Below are 17,109 nucleotides of genomic sequence, written 5' to 3'. Positions count from 1 at the left end.
TCTCTTTTCTAAACTTAGAATTCCCTTCGAAAAAAATTCTTGATCTTGACCCTCAAAAAACTCCCCAACAGCGGTTAACACGTCGCTATTGTCGTCAAATTTCTTGCCCCGGAGGTGTTCCTTGAGCCGAGGAAAGAGAAAGAAGTCACTGGGGGCTAGATCTGGCGAATAGGGGGGGTGTTCCACCAGTTCAAAGCCCGCTTCTTGAATGGTAGCCATGGCAACTGCAGCTTTGTGAGCCGGTGCATTATCTTGGTGAAACAGCACTCCAGCCCGAAGTTTGCAGCGCCTTTTCTCCTTGATAGTGATGAGTTTGTGATTTGATCTTTATCTCTCAATGGGAGATCGATATGCTGGAAGGTTGCCAGATTATGGTCTGAGGCCTACTCGAGTAGCGGAGAACAAACACACACAGAGACAGGGTATGTATCTGCAGGATGTTCCCCCTTTCCTGATTTAATTAGGTAGCTTATATGCTCATTCGAGTAGGCGGTAACATTACATCATCACATTTCATTGGACAATTGATCATTCAACAGTAAGCATAAATGGTTCCAACCAATCATATTCATATTCGTTAACCAATCAGATTGTACTCGGCTGTTAATTATTAGTATTTGTGTAGACGTGCTGAAAGCTTTAATAGGTCTTGGGTAAATTACACAAGACCCCAATATCATTCTCATTAATCTATCCTCATGACAGTTATAGCTCCATTAGCCTCATTAACCTGTCTTACTAAGTATTCATGGCCCCAGTATCTACCTAATATGTGGACGTGTAGTTTCAATGTCCAACTGGGTGCAGTAAACAGTTTATCCATCACGTACAATTTCTTATGAAGAATAAGGTTATAGGTAATCATTATCATGAGACAGCATTTTCATATACAGAGTATGCATGTAAGACCCCAGAAATACATTGATATTAAAAGGACATACAGAATTCCCTGTCAGTCCCCCCTTTTGAGAACAGATATGACTCTACCATTCACATATAGGTACATTCAAAGGCCTAATGCCAGTGTCGGACTTCCTAACCCTTCTTCTGCCGAATTCCCCATGGGAGATCATATCTAATTCTCAACCTCAAACCATTTGCTCATAATCATTATTGTAAGGTTTCATTGTAATATACATAGTTTTAGTAATAGACGCATCAATCAGTCTTTGAAGTAGTCCTCTGATACATGGTATGCAGCAGCATCCACAGGTCACAAGTACTGCTGCTACTACTGCCAGAGAGATGAGGAGGCTGGACACAAGATGACTCCATCTACCGAACCAGGATTCCAACCAGTCCATGAAGGGATTGTTAATACCCGAATTTTCTGCCAATTCTTCGGACAGGGATGTAAGACCCTCCAACGCCTTGGTGATACTCCCATCTGGACTTGTATTATTGGGGATGAAGGTACAGCAAAACGTTCCAAACATCTTGCACACGCCCCCTTTTTCCGCTAGCAACATATCCAAAGCCATCCTATTCTGATGTGTCATTAAAGAAGTTGGGCCTAATTGTTCAGCTATCCCTTTTACTGCATCCCTTGTGTAATTTATAAACCTTTGCTGATTATAATAAATATAATTTATCCAATCCACATTTTTATTAATTGTCACCCACCAAAAGAAAATTGATTCAAAATCTGCTGCTATCTGGTTCCTGGCCTTGTACTCATCCGGTACCCCTCTGGGTACCCCTATATTGTCTATATAAACTCTAGGATCAAAGGACCCAGCAGGTACTGACCTTCTATTTCTGTGTAGGGTTTCAACATTCATTCCACCTCCTTTAATCTCTTCTGATGAAATTATTTTAAATGGCATGAGCACTTGAACTAGAGCACAGCTGCCAACCCAACCTGGTGGCAACCTAGGCCTCAATTTCATATCTCCACATAACCACCATATGTCACTCCTTGCTATAGTTTGGTTTTTAAACCAACTGGCTTTAAACCCTCCTGTATCTGTATTTATTGGGATGGTGTTGTGACAAAACTCTGAAGTTAGATTTCCTACCCATCTTCCTGGTCCTGTTCTCAGGAAGCAAGTGTAGTCACCTGGATATGCATAAACTCTAGGTGGTACCTGATCAATTTTTGCTATTGGATACCGGACTGATAGAGATTGACACAGAACATTATCACTAGGGTCATATGTGGCATTATACAAAGCTAGAATACACTGTAAGTCTACTTGATCCTGTTCTGAATATCTGAGGGGAATAGTCCCTAAATGGGGCCTAGCGGTTGCACATGCAATACAATCAGTTTTGTTATTTTGCTCTGTAGTATACTTCATCCATAGCAACCATTCATTCCTCTCTGTGTAGCCTGTTTCTACGGCTAACTTCTCCTCATAGCCTAATTCTCCAATTCCATCAACATCCAACATTTCTCCTGACCTTTGGGGTTTGTCCTCCTCTTGTTCCTTGTCCTGTGCAGGAACAGCTTTTAACCAAAATGTTCCCTGCTGAACCTGTCTACCTGGGGTATACAGTCCCAATACATAGAGACCTTCATCTCCAAGAGAGGGTTCATCCAGTGTTATAAGGAGAGGATTGCAAGAGAATCTCCAGTCCAAAACCTCTGGATCACAACCCCATTTTGGAATGGGTACAACAATATTCATCCTCTTGAGGAGAGGCTTTCCTGATGAACTAACACGAGTCATGGCTTCCTCTGGCTTATACCCCCATGACGTTCCCGTGTTCCAAGCTGCATCTGACCAAGAATTACAGTTCTCATTTCCAGGTCTAGTTACACAGATATATACCACCGCCCCTTCAACTCCTGTTAGATATTTATAATTGGGGTTGCTACTCTTCTTCCCAAATTTAAGATTCCATTGACACTTCACTATCCGACACAAGTCCACCCTAAATGTAGCTGTTGCTGCCTTGGTGTCAAACCACAAGGTTACTGATGTGCTATTCTGAAGTGTCTCGTCCAGTTGTCCTTCTTGCAGTAGAGCTGCCAACATCATCAGGGACAGGACCCATATTCTTCCACTCCAGGACCTCATAGTAGCTTGTGGAGACCGGTCTTCCGTTTAACTCTACGGATGTGGCTTAGCGGGGACCATCAACCAGTGGCTCCAGTGGTCTTCGTGTCTTTTGGTCAGCAACCAATGTCTGGATTAACTAAAATAGAATCAAAAACTTATTTGTACACAAATGGGAGTCCCTTTTGGACTCCGGACCTGCTGCAGGGGTTGTCAAATAGTCACAACATCTATGTGGACAAAAGAGTACCTCAGTTGTGGTAGCTTCTGACATCAGGAAGGCCTCCAGTCCCCTGAAAAGAGATCAACACACACGAGCACATACTTCATACATCTTACCTTGGGCAGCCTGTATGAAGTCAATCTGCAGTCATTGAAACGGATAGGAGGGCCCAGGCGCACGTGTATGTCTATGGCATCTTTCTAGTCTATCTGTGTTGTGCGCATCTAATCTATGTTAATGTAAAGCTAAACAGGTGGACCCAGCATCTTTCTTCAGAGCACATAGTTTTTGTCTTCACTCACGTGCGTTGAGTCATGGGCCATCACATGGTGCAAGGATTTTGGCAAACATACCCACTGTCCCACCATCCACGGTTCTGAGCTCCAGCTTCCGACCAGACTTCAGTCTCTTCCCCGGTTGGTGACCGAGTCAGAGCCTGTAAGATACTTAAGTCTAACTGGTTATCTTTAATGCTCACCATGACCAGTGGAGGCGCCTCAGGGGTCTCCCAGTACCTTGGTCTTCTGGCTGATTCCCAGCCACTTTGTTTGCTTCGTGCTCCACGGGTTCCTTCTCATATGTACCCTCACTTCCACTATGGCAACCTCTTCCAGGGCCTGTTGATGTAAGAAAAGACCTTTTCTCCCCATATGGGGCTGCAGTTGTAGGTTCACCTGAAAACAATGACTTGTATATGTGGTGTCTTGCTTACCTTAAAGCCCCCTAAACGCCTCAATGAGTGCCGTCAACTCCACCTCCCCTGTAGAGTTATGAGGGAGGAGTGGTTCTGCTTTCTACTATCTCATGCTGTGTGATCGCCATACAACCAGGTTCTTGGACCTTCCGGAAAGAAAAACTCAAAATCCAGATTAATGAGAGATACCTTTATGGATTAAAAGTATTTAAAAATAGCTGACTCTCCTCTCTTCTCCCCCCCTTTGGAAATCACCATATTAATACCGAATAGGTGGCAGAGTGGTGGATTTCCATTACACATATAACGGGATTTCCTCTTCTTTTTTTTTTTTTTCCTTTCTAACACATACTAAAAGCATTCCTTATCTTTACTACCTGACAATTGCCTTCCATGGATATCTAACACTGCTTCAAGTCAAAGGCAACTTTGTACCTTGAACCATCTGCCTCTCCTTTTTTTTCTTTCTTATCAACATGCATTCTAAAAAAAAAAAAAACTTGACATTATGAAAAACTAGCTGTACACCTTCTACAAATACGTATTATGCTATAATGTGAATCCAGTGAGCAAAGCCGCAAGCTGCGCTTCAACCAGGTACGTCTCTGGTTGCCCGTTATTTAATGGACATCTGACAAGATTGTAATTTTCTATGTCACTTAATGAAATTCCGTCGACCCAGGGAATTGCAGGAATACCATGCACATTGAGCCTAAACACTTTATACTCTGGAAATCTGTCTGACAGAAATCCAAAACCAGTGAGCTGTTGGATATACCCTCCTGGTATAACCCTGACAATTCTCCAACCTTCAGGAGACACAAGCAACATTAATCCAAATGTGCAATTAGGGCACGACATTTTCTCATGGAATAGCTGGCTAACACACACCCACACACACGGCAAGCAATACAACAGAATTTCACACATGAGATCATGCACTTCCACTTATCAGCAGAGAGTCTCAAAGGTCATTCACATTCCTTCACACAGATTCAGTAAACTGTTAACTGCTTAAGCTTATTACCTCCTGGTGCTCCTGCTAAAAATCCTACCTATGTTTTCTGGTTGATACTTGACTGTATTTGGGCGAAAAATTCTCCTGGCTTGTCCTAAAATGTAAAATGCCTATGGCTTGCAGACCCGTACTGACTGCACTTCGCTAACTCAATGTACAGGCCGCACCTAGACCGTATCTCTCTATCTGCCTCTTTCTCTGGTTGCTATTCACTTATTCTCTTAATATACGCTATTACTGTGTGCCCACATCTCAACAAGTCTACTTCTTTATCACTCCTGCTTAGCAATATCTATGCCGACATAGACTGCATCCCGTTGTTATATGAGGTTCCCGCTCAATGTTTGAACTTGCGTGTCCTAAACTGAAACTGATCAGTTGATAGGCATCAAACCCATGGGAACCTTGATAAGAAGGTTAACTATTTAGTGGTCTGGCCATGACCCTCCTGGTCATCTAACACTAAATCTCTACGTACTCAGTATGAGATGGCACTTCTCTACAATTAGTCCTAGCGTATTCAGCAATTCTATATATCAACCAGAGAGCAAATCCAATTAACTATAGGCAGACTAATATGACCCAAATTTTCTTATTAGCCCAGTAAAAATCTTTTCCCTCAACTAAACCTGCTGAGCCTTGTATACTCAGAGATCTTATTTATCAACCAGAAGACTAAAGCTATCATTAGTATGCAGGCTAATGTAATCCCTACTACCTCAAAGTTCTTTAGCACCATTAGAGGGCAGTTTGTGCGTATCAGACAGAATAGAAGGTGGATAGACCTATCCTGTCTGTAACGGCGTTTTAACACCGTAATAGTACCTCTAGCACTCTCCGAGAGGACGTACGCAGCCTTCTTTATGCGTATGCCGCCAGAGACGTGTCCTCACATGAATCCTGGCAAGCCAGTTACCATGGAGAGACGCTCCCAAGGGGCAAAAACACAGTAAAGAATTCCTAGTACCCTCAAGGTTGGTTCAATCATTCATGCGCAATCATACGTAGCAGCTTTTAGGTTTCTCCCTCCAGCATACGTATTATGTATCACAAGGATATTCTACGGTTCTTAGCGCTGGTATGTAAGAAGACAGACTATACTGTACCCCAAAAGCCGGTTCAGAGCATTTAGCAGAGGGGAGACACAGAATTTGTAAGAATCAATGGCTCTTACCTTCACCGGTGATTTTGATCTGTGTGTCCTCTAGGCCGTCAGTCTGCGGGTGCCGGATTTCAGGATACTGGGGTCTTCTGTTGTAACCAGCCCGCCCAAGGAGACGCCAATCTTCTTATTTGTTCTGCGTAGAAGGAGCCCATAATAGTGGCTCCCTTCTCCAAATAGTGCACCATAATAATTCCTTCAGCGTCCCAAAAAACGGACGCCATAACCTTCCCTGCTGAGCTTGACACTTTGAATTTCTTCGGCGTCAGTTCGTCGGCTCGTTTCCATGTCATCGATTGTTGTTTAGTTTCGGGATCAAAGTGGTGGATCCAGGTTTCATCCATGGTAAAAAAAAGTGACAAAAAATTCTCCTTGTCTGCTTGGAACTTTTCGAGATTTGCTATTGAAATGTCAACTCGTTTCTTCTTTTGCTCGTCGGTTAACATTTTTGGCACCCAACGCGCGGAGACCTTTCTCATATGCAATTCTTTTGCAAGGATTCTTTGAATACTGCCATATGAGATCCCTGTGACCTCAGCTACATGCCTGATAGTCACTCTTCGATCTGCCAACACAACTTCTTCAAGTTTTTTCACGTTTTCTTCATTGAGGGACGTGGATGGGCGTCCTTCGCGATGTTCATCTTCCATCGATGTTCTTCCCAGCTTAAATTCCTTGGCCCAGCGTGCAACTGTGGAATATGGAGGAGAAGAGTCCCCCAATGTTTCCACCAAGTTGCTGTGTATGTCTTTGGTAGACATTTTTTTCAAGCAGAGGTATTTGATGACAGCTCTGAGCTCGTTTTTTTCCATTTTGATGATCACTCCTTGGCAGTTCATATTCAAATGAATGTAGCTCCCGGGAATCGTGGCCTATTTAAGTGATTTTTTTTCCTGGACTAGTGGGTACCTAAGAGAGAAGAAAACATTTTATTTTAATTTCTGTGTGTAATAGAAATAACCGATTATCATTACTTTTGGATCGCCCCTCGTACACCCATCTCCTGGATACTAGAATTTGTAGTTGCCACGTATGCTTTGACTCTGATGGATACATCTGATTCTTTTTACAGAATGTTATAACAGAGCAGTAGTTTCTCACACAAAATCTGCAGAAAAGCAAGGTCATGATTCCTTAACACCAGCAACCAGTTAAAACAGTTTTTCAGTGGTCCATTCCCCTTGGTAAGCATTCTGCCAGCATCTTAAGTGTAGAAACTTCTTTTCCCTCACTTCCCAGTAGATATATGACTGCTTTTGTAAAATATCACGAAACAATCACTGACCTCAAGGAGACCAGTCAAAGAAAACACCGCGGCAGCCGGCAAAGGCGCTCAATCAGTGAAATCCTAGGTGCATTGCTCCCTGGGAAATACGAATATGCAAATAAAGTCTGTGGAGCCTCATTTAAGAGTCTCAAACACGGGACTAGCCAGATCTTCCTCCAGGGAAGGACCCAGCCAAGGAGTGGCTCCTTTCGGAAACCACCATTACCACCATATTAAGTGGCCCTTTAAGTCAATATCCAGCTCTTTACAAGTTTACAGATATGACAAGGGAAATACCAAGGCCAGGTACCCATCCACATACAGCTGTTTTAGGGTGTTGCCCCTCATCAGTGTGGAGTAGGATTCTGGCTAGGTGGGAGCAATGCCTAGTAGACCAACATCACGAAACAATCACTGACCTCAAGGAGACCAGTCAAACAAAACACTGCGGCAGCCGGCAAAGGCGCTCAATCAGTGCAATCCTAGGCGCATTGCTCCCTGGGAAATACGAATATGCAAATAAAGTCCGTGGAGCCTCATTTAAGAGTCTCATATATGGGACTAGCCAGATCTTCCTCCAGGTAAGGACCCTCTTCCTCCAGGTAAGGACCCAGCCAAGGAGTGGCTCCTTTCGGAAACCACCATTACCACCATATTAAGTGGCCCTTTAAGTCAATATCCAGCTCTTTACGAGTTTACAGATATTGCTATTGTAAAATGACTTTGTCTTGAACTGGACCCCCTCTCTATTATACCTGCTGTGAGCAGTTTTACAGACATGAGAGCAGGAGCACAGGCAAAGACCTTGACATCCTAGAATCCATCTTGGTGTTTCTGCTGCTAAAGATGGATTACAATTGACAATGAGAAATGGACAGCAAGTTAGGAGACACCTGATGGTCAACACTTTGGAATGATTTATGATTTATGTTTTTTTGATTTTTTTTTTTTGGAGGGGGGACAAAATAATTTTTGAAGACAGTAGCAAATGAGATAAAGTTGCCTAAAAGTACAGAAAACATTAGGGTGAATCCTAGGACTAAAATAAGTGATAAAACTGCACTGCACTCAATTTACTACAGCATTAACCTCTCTCGGGAAGGGCAGTGGGGTGGTTGAACCTCTTTTCAATTTTCACAGATTTGATAAAGAATGTTTAGGGGGAAGACTAGGCATGGATTATTTTAGTGGGAGCAAAAGAGCTCAACTTGCACAATGTCATAGTATATAATGCTCTATAATTAATAACTGTTTGAATTTACCAATAATGGGATATTATCTCCTGCAAAAGGATGACTAAAAACTTTCCTGTTGGGAAATGAGACAAAGGGTCGGTCTAAAGGAACACAAAGGTTGCCAAATAATCAGTAGACCAATATTATACTTAATTTATAAGGTTATATGGATACATTTTACTGTTCCACTTTTTTTTTCTTTGTATGTATGAGTCAAATCCTTAAGGCTCATGTACACTGGCTGACCTGTGACTGTAAATGACCGCTGATTGGCCACATAAAAGACAAATAGCGATCATTTAATTGTCTGTTTAAACTGGCCAATTTAGGTAATTAGCAGAGTGTTTATGCTGCCTGATTATTGGGTAGCAAGCTTTCACATTAAAAGCTAATCATGCTTTGTAAATGCACTCTTTATCAAACCATTTCCGCTAAGGTTTCATCCTCTGAAATTTGTATAACCTAAGCATTAGAAAGATAGGCCATCCAGTCATTCACTACAGACGTTTGCAAATTGTCACTGATGATGATACAACTTCAATACTACACCCAGATGGGACTCTGTTCATGGGTCATGGATGTTGCACACCATATATATTCTTTTTGTAAGCAGGGAGGATAGGGAAGCTGATGCTTATGAATGGAGCATTATTGATAAAATAAGTACTCTGGGGAAAATAAGTATTTTATACACTGACGATTTTTCAAGTTTTCCCACCTACAAAGAATGGAGAGGTGTGTAATTTTTTTCGCAGGTACACTTCAACTGTGAGAGAAAGAATCTAAAAATAAAAACTAGAAAATCACATTGTATTATTTTTAAATAATTAAATTGCATATTACGGTACTGCATGAAATAAGAATTTAGTCACCTGCCAACCAGCAAGAATTCTGGCTCTCATAGACCTGTTAGTTTTTCTTTAAGAAGCCCTCCTACTCTGTACTCATTACCTATATTAATTGCACCTGTTTGAACTTGCTACCTCTATAGAAGACACCTGGTCACACAATCAATCACACTCCAACCTCTCCACCATGTCCAAGACCAAAGAGCAGTCTAAGGACACCAGGTATAAAATTGTAGACATGCACAAGGCAGGAATGGGCTACAGGACAATAGGCAAGCAGCTTGGTGAGAAGGCAACAACTGTTGGCGCAATTAGAAAATGGAAGAAACACAAGATGACTGTCAATCTTTCTCAGTCTCCATACAAGATCTCTCCTTGTAGGGTAAAGGATCCCTTGTAGGGATTTTGAGAAAAGACAGGAATCAGCCCAGAACTACAAGGGAGGACCTGGTCAATGACCTGAAGAGCACTGAGACCACAGTCCCAAATATTACCGTTAGTATCACCCTATGCCATCATGGATCAAAATCCTGCAGAGCACACAAGATCTCCCTGCTCACGGCAGCACATGTCCAGGCCTGTTTGAAATTCATCAGTCACCATCTGGATGATCCAGAAGAGGCATGGGAGAGGGTCATGAGGTCAGATGAGACCAAAATATAAATTTTGGTGCCAACCACACTCTCCTTGTATGGAGGAAGAAGGATGCGTACAACCCCAAGTACACTATCCCAACCGTGAAGCATTGTGGGGGAAACATCATACTTTTGAGGTATTTTTCTGCAAAGGGGACAGGACGATTACACCATATTGAAGGAAGGATGGAAGGGGTCATGTATCGCAAGATTTTTGCCAACAACCTCCTTCCCTCAGTAAGCTTTGAAGATGGGTTGTGACTGGGTCTTCCAGCATGACAATGGTACAAAACACACAGCCAGGACAACTAAGGAGCATTTCAAGGTCCTGGAGTGACCTAGCCAGTCTTCATATCTAAACCCAATAGCAAATCTTTTGAGGGAGTTGAAACTCAAATTTGCCCAGCAACAGCCCAAAAACCTGAAAGATCTGGAGAAGATCTGTATGGAGGAATGGGCCAAAATCCCACATACTAAGTTCTGCTTTTCTATTGTATCAAATACTCATTTCATGCAATAGAATGCAAATTAATTATTTAAAAATCCTACAATGGGATTTTTGGGATTTTTTTCAAATTCTGTCTCTCACAGTTGAAGTGTACCTACGATAAAAATCATAGCCCTCTCCATTCTTTGTAGGTGGAAAAACTTGCAAAATCAGCAGTGTATGAAATACTAATTTTCCCCACTGATTTTTAATTTTACATTTTAAGCATTTGGAGACCAATTCTTATTAAACAGAAAAATCTCTTACAAGAATGAGCCCAGAACAAAATGATTGCAGTTGTGTGAAGCAGGAATTTAAAGGAAAGTATAACCCACAACATCTTACATACGGTTCGTGAGTCATCCAAGGAAACTATGTGAAATATGCTGATGCTAAGTAGTATTGTTCGGTGAGAATAAAGGTTATTTCGGGTCAGCAGGATTATTTCTCCTAGCAGATATTGAATCTATTTTTTAGCTATTGAATGACCGATGGTGTTGTCCACATTTCTGCTGAAACGGCTGAACACAGAAATCATCTAGCCCCATTCAATGTCACTTTAGTGGGTTCTGCAGCCGTACGTGAGTCTGTTTGCTCATGAATGGGAACTGCAGTGTCGCCTGTGTAAATGTTTAGCTATGAATCTTTTAGCAGGAAAGCATTAGCTGATGTGATGGTGGTTTTGGCCATGAATCCTGCTGAGCCCATTGGCAGAAGCACAGCGCGCCACCGTTTTGTAAAGTGTCCTCTTAGCCTCTTTTATCGAAGTTAATGGTCTGTCCTGGCCAGAAGTGGATATAAAGTCTTAACGCTGCTTCATGAAGCGTATCATTTAAACTTTACCCACCTAAACTGTTGATAATTTACATTAGACCCTTACTTTATATTTTGGCGTCACATTAACAAGGCGATGGCTGTGCAAAAATGAATGGAGAATTTATCATAGGAGATTACATTCAAGTTATAGTCAAACATATCCTCGTTACATGACCTGAACTCCAGCTCCTAAAACATAACCAGATAATCTGGTGGTGGACAACTACATGACTAACTTCAGCCTTCTAAGGAGTAGTGGTGAAGCCAACATATAGAAATATCTTGTAACACTCATCTGTGTCGAGAACAAGGGTAGGCAAAGGTTTATGATCAAGCTGTTAACCAGCTAGCTATAACATAATAATAATAATAATAATAATAATAATAATAATAGTAATTTCCAAAGGAGAGATGGGGTCACCAATTAAAGCTTTTTATGAGTGTCAATAAGGCCCAGTATACTTCATACACCTCCTGTAAGGATCTCTACAGGGTGCTGCACAGTCTTGGCGTGCATGTGATAACCAATATAGAAGAAAAGAAGGAATTGCATTACTCACTTGAAGATAAGGTCCTATATTTCTTTATATGGATAAACATCATAAAATGCGGTTGATGGTTCTGTAGAAGTGCATGCTAGGTGTGAAATGGCCGTAGTCCGTCAGATCTATTGTCTTTCCTGGTTAAACTCCCCTGTCACCTGCACAACTGTTCTTTATGAGGTTTATCCATAGGAAGAAATAAAGGACTTTATCTTCAAGGATCGGGTGAGTGCTGCAATTCCTTCTTTTCTTCTATATTGGTAATAATAATAGTTTTTACATATTTTTAAATAGTGAAAAAATATATAGATGGTGAAATAAGTATTGAACACGTCACCAACTTGCTAAGTAAATATATTTCTAAAGGTGCTATTAACAAGACCATAAGGTGTGGAGGTATACAGACACAGTAATGGATCGTGCACATGTCTGTATTATCTAAATGTGACACCCCAGAGTCTGGTTGTCACAGTGACATTGCCTCCCTCTAAGGGGTAAAGTCATGCCTGGAGGCAGGAGGGGGGCCCCATGCCAGGTAGCATAGATTATATGACAATTCCTGCTGCAGGTCAGAAAGGGGAGCTGCCTTATAAATTCTGACCAGCAGAGGAGGTTAGTGAGTCAGCAAGGAGTCAGCTGAGAGAGAAAATCGGGGAGTTGTTTTGGAAACTAGAGTAGCTGAGCTCGTGACAAGACAGTTAAGCCTGAGGTAAAGGATCTTTCTGGAAGATCCAGTTAGTTGAAGACAGGAAGCTGATCTGTGAGGAGGGGAAGGACAGGAGCAGAGACAAGGAGCTCCGGGGAAGCTAAAAACTGCGTATAGCAGACCCCAGAGCGAAGCACTAATAGCGAGAAAGGGACGCCAGAGTCCTGGGCAGGCAGGTGTCGTATGTCCTGACCGCCGAATCTGGAAGTACAGGGGACTGCAAATTCCTGAGCGACATTGAACACCTGAGGGCACGGCAGCGGATCAGGAGCCTGGGGCTGATGGTGAAAAGGACAGTACCTGTGGAATAGGCTCACGCTGACAGCCGTACAGGTTAGAGAAACCATCTTCTTTTTTTTTTTTTTTTTTTTTTTTTTGGAAGTGCATTGAGCAGCAAGGTGGTGTGCTGGTGAAAGGGGGGAAAAAAAAAAAAAAAAAAAACTCTTTTAAATCTTCTTCCTGAGCGAGTGTGAACGAGCTGAGTGTGACCTGAGTGTAAGTGCGAACTGTGGTAAGTGTGTGACTTGAAATTCAGTGACTTTAGATTCAGAGAGTTTCCAAGGGAGGTCTTACTGAATTACTGTTATAGTAATACTTTTTTTTTTTTTTTTTTAATTTATTTTTGCTTATCTTATTGTCTGGTGCAATCCCCATTAGGATGTGCTCCACTATTGCCAATGCCATCCAGTGCACGTCTTGCCGCATGTATGCAGTCCTTGAACAGCCGGTCGAGGGTGCATACTGCTGTGCAAGATGTGAGCACGTTGTGCATTTGGAAGCCCAGATACTGGATCTAAATGTGCAGCTGGCAACACTGAGATCCATAGACAATATGGAAAGGAGTCTTCTGCTCACTGAGCAGACGCTCAATGGGATAGATGAGGGGGGGATGCTAGGTTGGAGCTGCAGGACAATGAAGCAGCTAGCTGGGTGACAGTTAGAAGGCGGGGTAGAGGGAAGAGCACCAGGGAGGCTAGTCCTGATCTGGCACACCCCAATAAGTTTGCAAAGTTGGCAGATGAGGGGAGTGTTAGTGCAGGAGTAGCACTGCTGCAGCAAGGCATGTCCTCTGAAAGCCGGAGGAGCGTCTTCTCCAGTAAGGGGGGAAATAGGAGAGCAGGGCAGGCCAGACAGGTTCTGGTAGTGAGAGACTCAATTATTAGGGGAACAGATAGGGCAATCTGTCACAAAGACAGGGATCGTCGAACGGTGTGCTGCCTACCTGGCGCTCGAGTCCGACACATCGCTGATCGGGTTGACAGATTACTGGGAGGGGCTGGTGAGGATCCAGCGGTCATGGTGCACATTGGCACAAATGACAAAGTTAGAGGTAGGTGGAAGGTCCTTAAAGATGATTTCAGGGAATTAGGCTGTAAGCTTAAAGCAAGGACCTCCAAGGTGGTATTTTCGGAAATACTTCCTGTACCACGTGCCACGCCAGAGAGGCAACGGGAGATTAGGGAGGTTAATAAGTGGCTCAGGAATTGGTGTAGGAAGGAGGGGTTTGGGTTCCTGCAGAACTGGGCCAACTTCTCAGTTGGCTACAGGTTCTACGCTAGGGATGGGCTGCACCTCAATGGGGAGGGTGCAGCTGTGCTGGGGGAGAAAATGGCTAGAAGGTTGGAGGAGTGTTTAAACTAGGGACGGGGGGGGAGGGTATTCCTTTTATAGGAGGGGAAGACAGTGCAGATAGAGACCTGGGCACAAATAATGACATTGGGGGTGGGGGTGGCATGGGGGGTGGGGTTAGAATAGTTAATAATTTAAGAAAGAATAGAGGTACAGAGAGATACATAAAGTGCATGTATACTAATGCCAGAAGTCTCGCCAACAAAATGGAGGAATTGGAGTTAATGTTGTTGGAACATAATTATGACATGGTGGGGATATCTGAGCCATGGCTGGATGAGAGCCATGACTGGGCAGTTAATTTACAGGGCTATAGTCTGTTCAGAAATGACCGTACAAATAAGCGAGGGGGAGGCGTGTGTTTATATGTAAAATCATCCTTAAAACCCATCCTTCGTGATAATATATATGAATCTAATGAAAATGTAGAGTCCCTGTGGGTAGAGATAAGGGGAGGGGGGAAAAATAATAAATTACTGATAGGGGTTTGTTATAAATCTCCAAAAATAATGGAAGCTACAGAGAATATCCTCATAAAGCAAATAGATGAAGCAGCGACTCAAGGAGAAGTCATTATTATGGGGGACTTCAACTACCCTGAAATACATTGGGGAACCGAAACCTGCAGTTCCAGCAAAGGTAATAGGTTTTTGACTACTATGAGAGACCATTACCTTTCACAACTGGTTCAGGACCCAACAAGAGGGGGGGCACTGCTAGACCTAATATTATCCAACAGGCCAGACCGCATATCAAATGTAAGGGTTGGGGGTCACTTGGGTAATAGTGATCACAAATTAATAAGTTTTCATGTATCCTTTTATAAGATGTGTAGTAGAGGGGTTACAAGGACACTAAACTTCAGGAAGGCAAATTTCCAACGGATGAGAGATGATCTTGGTGCAATTAACTGGGACGATATCCTGAGACATAAAAATACACAAAGAAAATGGGAGACGTTTATTAGCATCCTGAATAGGATCTGTGCACAATATATACCGTATGGGAATAAACATGCGAGAAATAGGAGGAAACCACTATGGCTAAATAGAGCTGTAAGGGGTGCAATAAGAGATAAAAATAAAGCATTTAGAGAATTAAAGCAAGTAGGTAGTGATGAGGCATTAAATAAATACAGAAGATTAAATAAATTCTGTAAAAAGCAAATCAAGACAGCAAAGATTGAGACAGAGAGACTCATTGCCAGAGAAAGTAAAAATAATCCCAAAATATTCTTTAACTACATAAATAGTAAGAAGCTAAAAAATGATAGTGTTGGTCCCCTTAAAAATAGTCTGGGTGAAATGGTGGATGAGGATGAGGAAAAAGCCAATATGCTAAATGACTTTTTTTCAACAGTATTTACACAAGAAAATCCCATGATGGATAACATGATCAGGGATAAAAATTCTCCATTAAATGTCACCTGCTTAACCCAGCAGGAAGTACGGCGGCATCTACAAATCACTAAAATTGACAAATCCCCGGGCCCGGATGGGATACACCCCCGAGTACTGCAGGAATTAAGCACAGTCATTGATAGACCACTATTTTTAGTCTTTAAAGATTCCATAATAACAGGGTCTGTACCACAGGACTGGCGTATAGCAAATGTGGTGCCAATATTCAAAAAGGGGACAAAAACTGAACTTGGAAATTATAGGCCTGTAAGTTTAACCTCAACTGTGGGTAAAATCCTGGAGGGTTTTCTAAGAGATACTATACTGGAGTATCTGGAGAAGAATAACCTTATGACCCAATATCAACATGGGTTTACAAGAGACCGTTCCTGTCAGACTAATCTGATAAGCTTTTATGAAGAGGTAAGTTCCGGACTGGACCAAGGGAATGCAGTGGACGTGGTGTACATGGACTTTTCAAAAGCTTTTGATACGGTGCCACACAAAAGGTTGATACATAAAATGAGAACAATGGGGATAGGGGAAAATATGTGTAGGTGGGTTAAGAGCTGGCTCAGGGATAGGAAACAAAGGGTGGTTATTAATGGAGCACACTCGGACTGGGTCACGGTTAGCAGTGGGGTACCACAGGGGTCAGTTTTGGGCCCGCTTCTTTTTAACATATTTATTAATGACCTTGTAGGGGGCATAGAGAGTAGAATTTCAATATTTGCAGATGACACTAAACTCTGCAGGGTAATTAATACAGAGGAGGACAATTTTATATTGCAGGAGGATTTGTGTAAACTGGAAGCTTGGGCTGATAAATGGCAAGTGAGCTTTAATGGGGATAAATGTAAGGTCATGCACTTGGGTAGGACGAACAAGTTGTATAATTATGTGCTTAATTGTAAAACACTGGGCAAAACAGTCACTGAAAAAGACCTGGGTGTATGGGTGGACGACAAACTCACATTTAGTGGCCAGAGTCAAGCCGCTGCTGCAAAGGCAAATAAAATAATGGGATGCATTAAAAGAGGCATAGATGCTCATGAGGAGAACATAATTTTACCTCTATATAAGTCACTAGTGCGACCACACTTAGAATACTGTGTACAGTTCTGGTCTCCGGTGTATAAGAAAGACATAGCTGAACTGGAGCGGGTGCAGAGAAGAGCGACCAAGGTTATTAGGGAACTAGGGGGTCTGCAATACCAAGACAGGTTATTACACTTGGGGTTATTTAGTTTGGAGAATCGAAGGCTTAGGGGTGATCTTATTACAATGTATAAATATATGTGGGGACAATACAGAGACCTTTCTAATGATCTTTTTACTCTTAGACCTGTGACGGGGACAAGGGGGCATCCTCTACGTCTGGAGGAAAGAAGGTTTAAGCATACTCACAGACGCGGATTCTTTACTGTAAGAGCAGTGAGACTATG

The 17,109-nt window shown here is 42.4% G+C and overlaps 2 protein-coding genes and 1 long non-coding RNA gene across 4 annotated transcripts in view; 1 reads left to right on the top strand and 2 right to left on the bottom strand.

Moving 5' to 3' along the window:
- Positions 1 to 17,109, top strand: part of RGS5 (regulator of G protein signaling 5) — a 173,276-nt gene that overhangs the window by 34,531 nt on the left and 121,636 nt on the right. The gene's annotated exons all lie outside the window — the stretch shown is intronic.
- The window catches only part of LOC141085946 (uncharacterized), a 111,219-nt gene that overhangs the window by 36,733 nt on the left and 57,377 nt on the right, over positions 1 to 17,109 (bottom strand). The gene's annotated exons all lie outside the window — the stretch shown is intronic.
- On the bottom strand, positions 424 to 6,227 carry LOC141085944 (uncharacterized). Of its 2 annotated transcripts, none has more exons than XM_073571612.1 (2): positions 6,112 to 6,227; positions 424 to 3,141 (listed from the first exon to the last, which is right to left on the bottom strand). In XM_073571612.1, exon 2 carries the CDS (start codon positions 3,021 to 3,023, stop codon positions 1,089 to 1,091), a length of 1,935 nt encoding a protein of 644 aa, XP_073427713.1. In that variant the 5' UTR covers positions 3,024 to 3,141; positions 6,112 to 6,227; the 3' UTR covers positions 424 to 1,088. The 2 variants fall into 2 exon arrangements, with proteins under 2 accessions (XP_073427713.1, XP_073427715.1); XM_073571614.1 differs by having other exon boundaries at positions 424 to 3,132; positions 6,112 to 6,221.

This window comes from Dendrobates tinctorius, unplaced genomic scaffold (assembly GCF_039654945.1).
Source record: "Dendrobates tinctorius isolate UK_male_01 unplaced genomic scaffold, ASM3965494v1 ptg000029l, whole genome shotgun sequence".
NCBI classification, from domain to species: Eukaryota; Metazoa; Chordata; class Amphibia; order Anura; family Dendrobatidae; genus Dendrobates; species Dendrobates tinctorius.
This window is presented reverse-complemented; position numbering and strand designations above follow the sequence as displayed.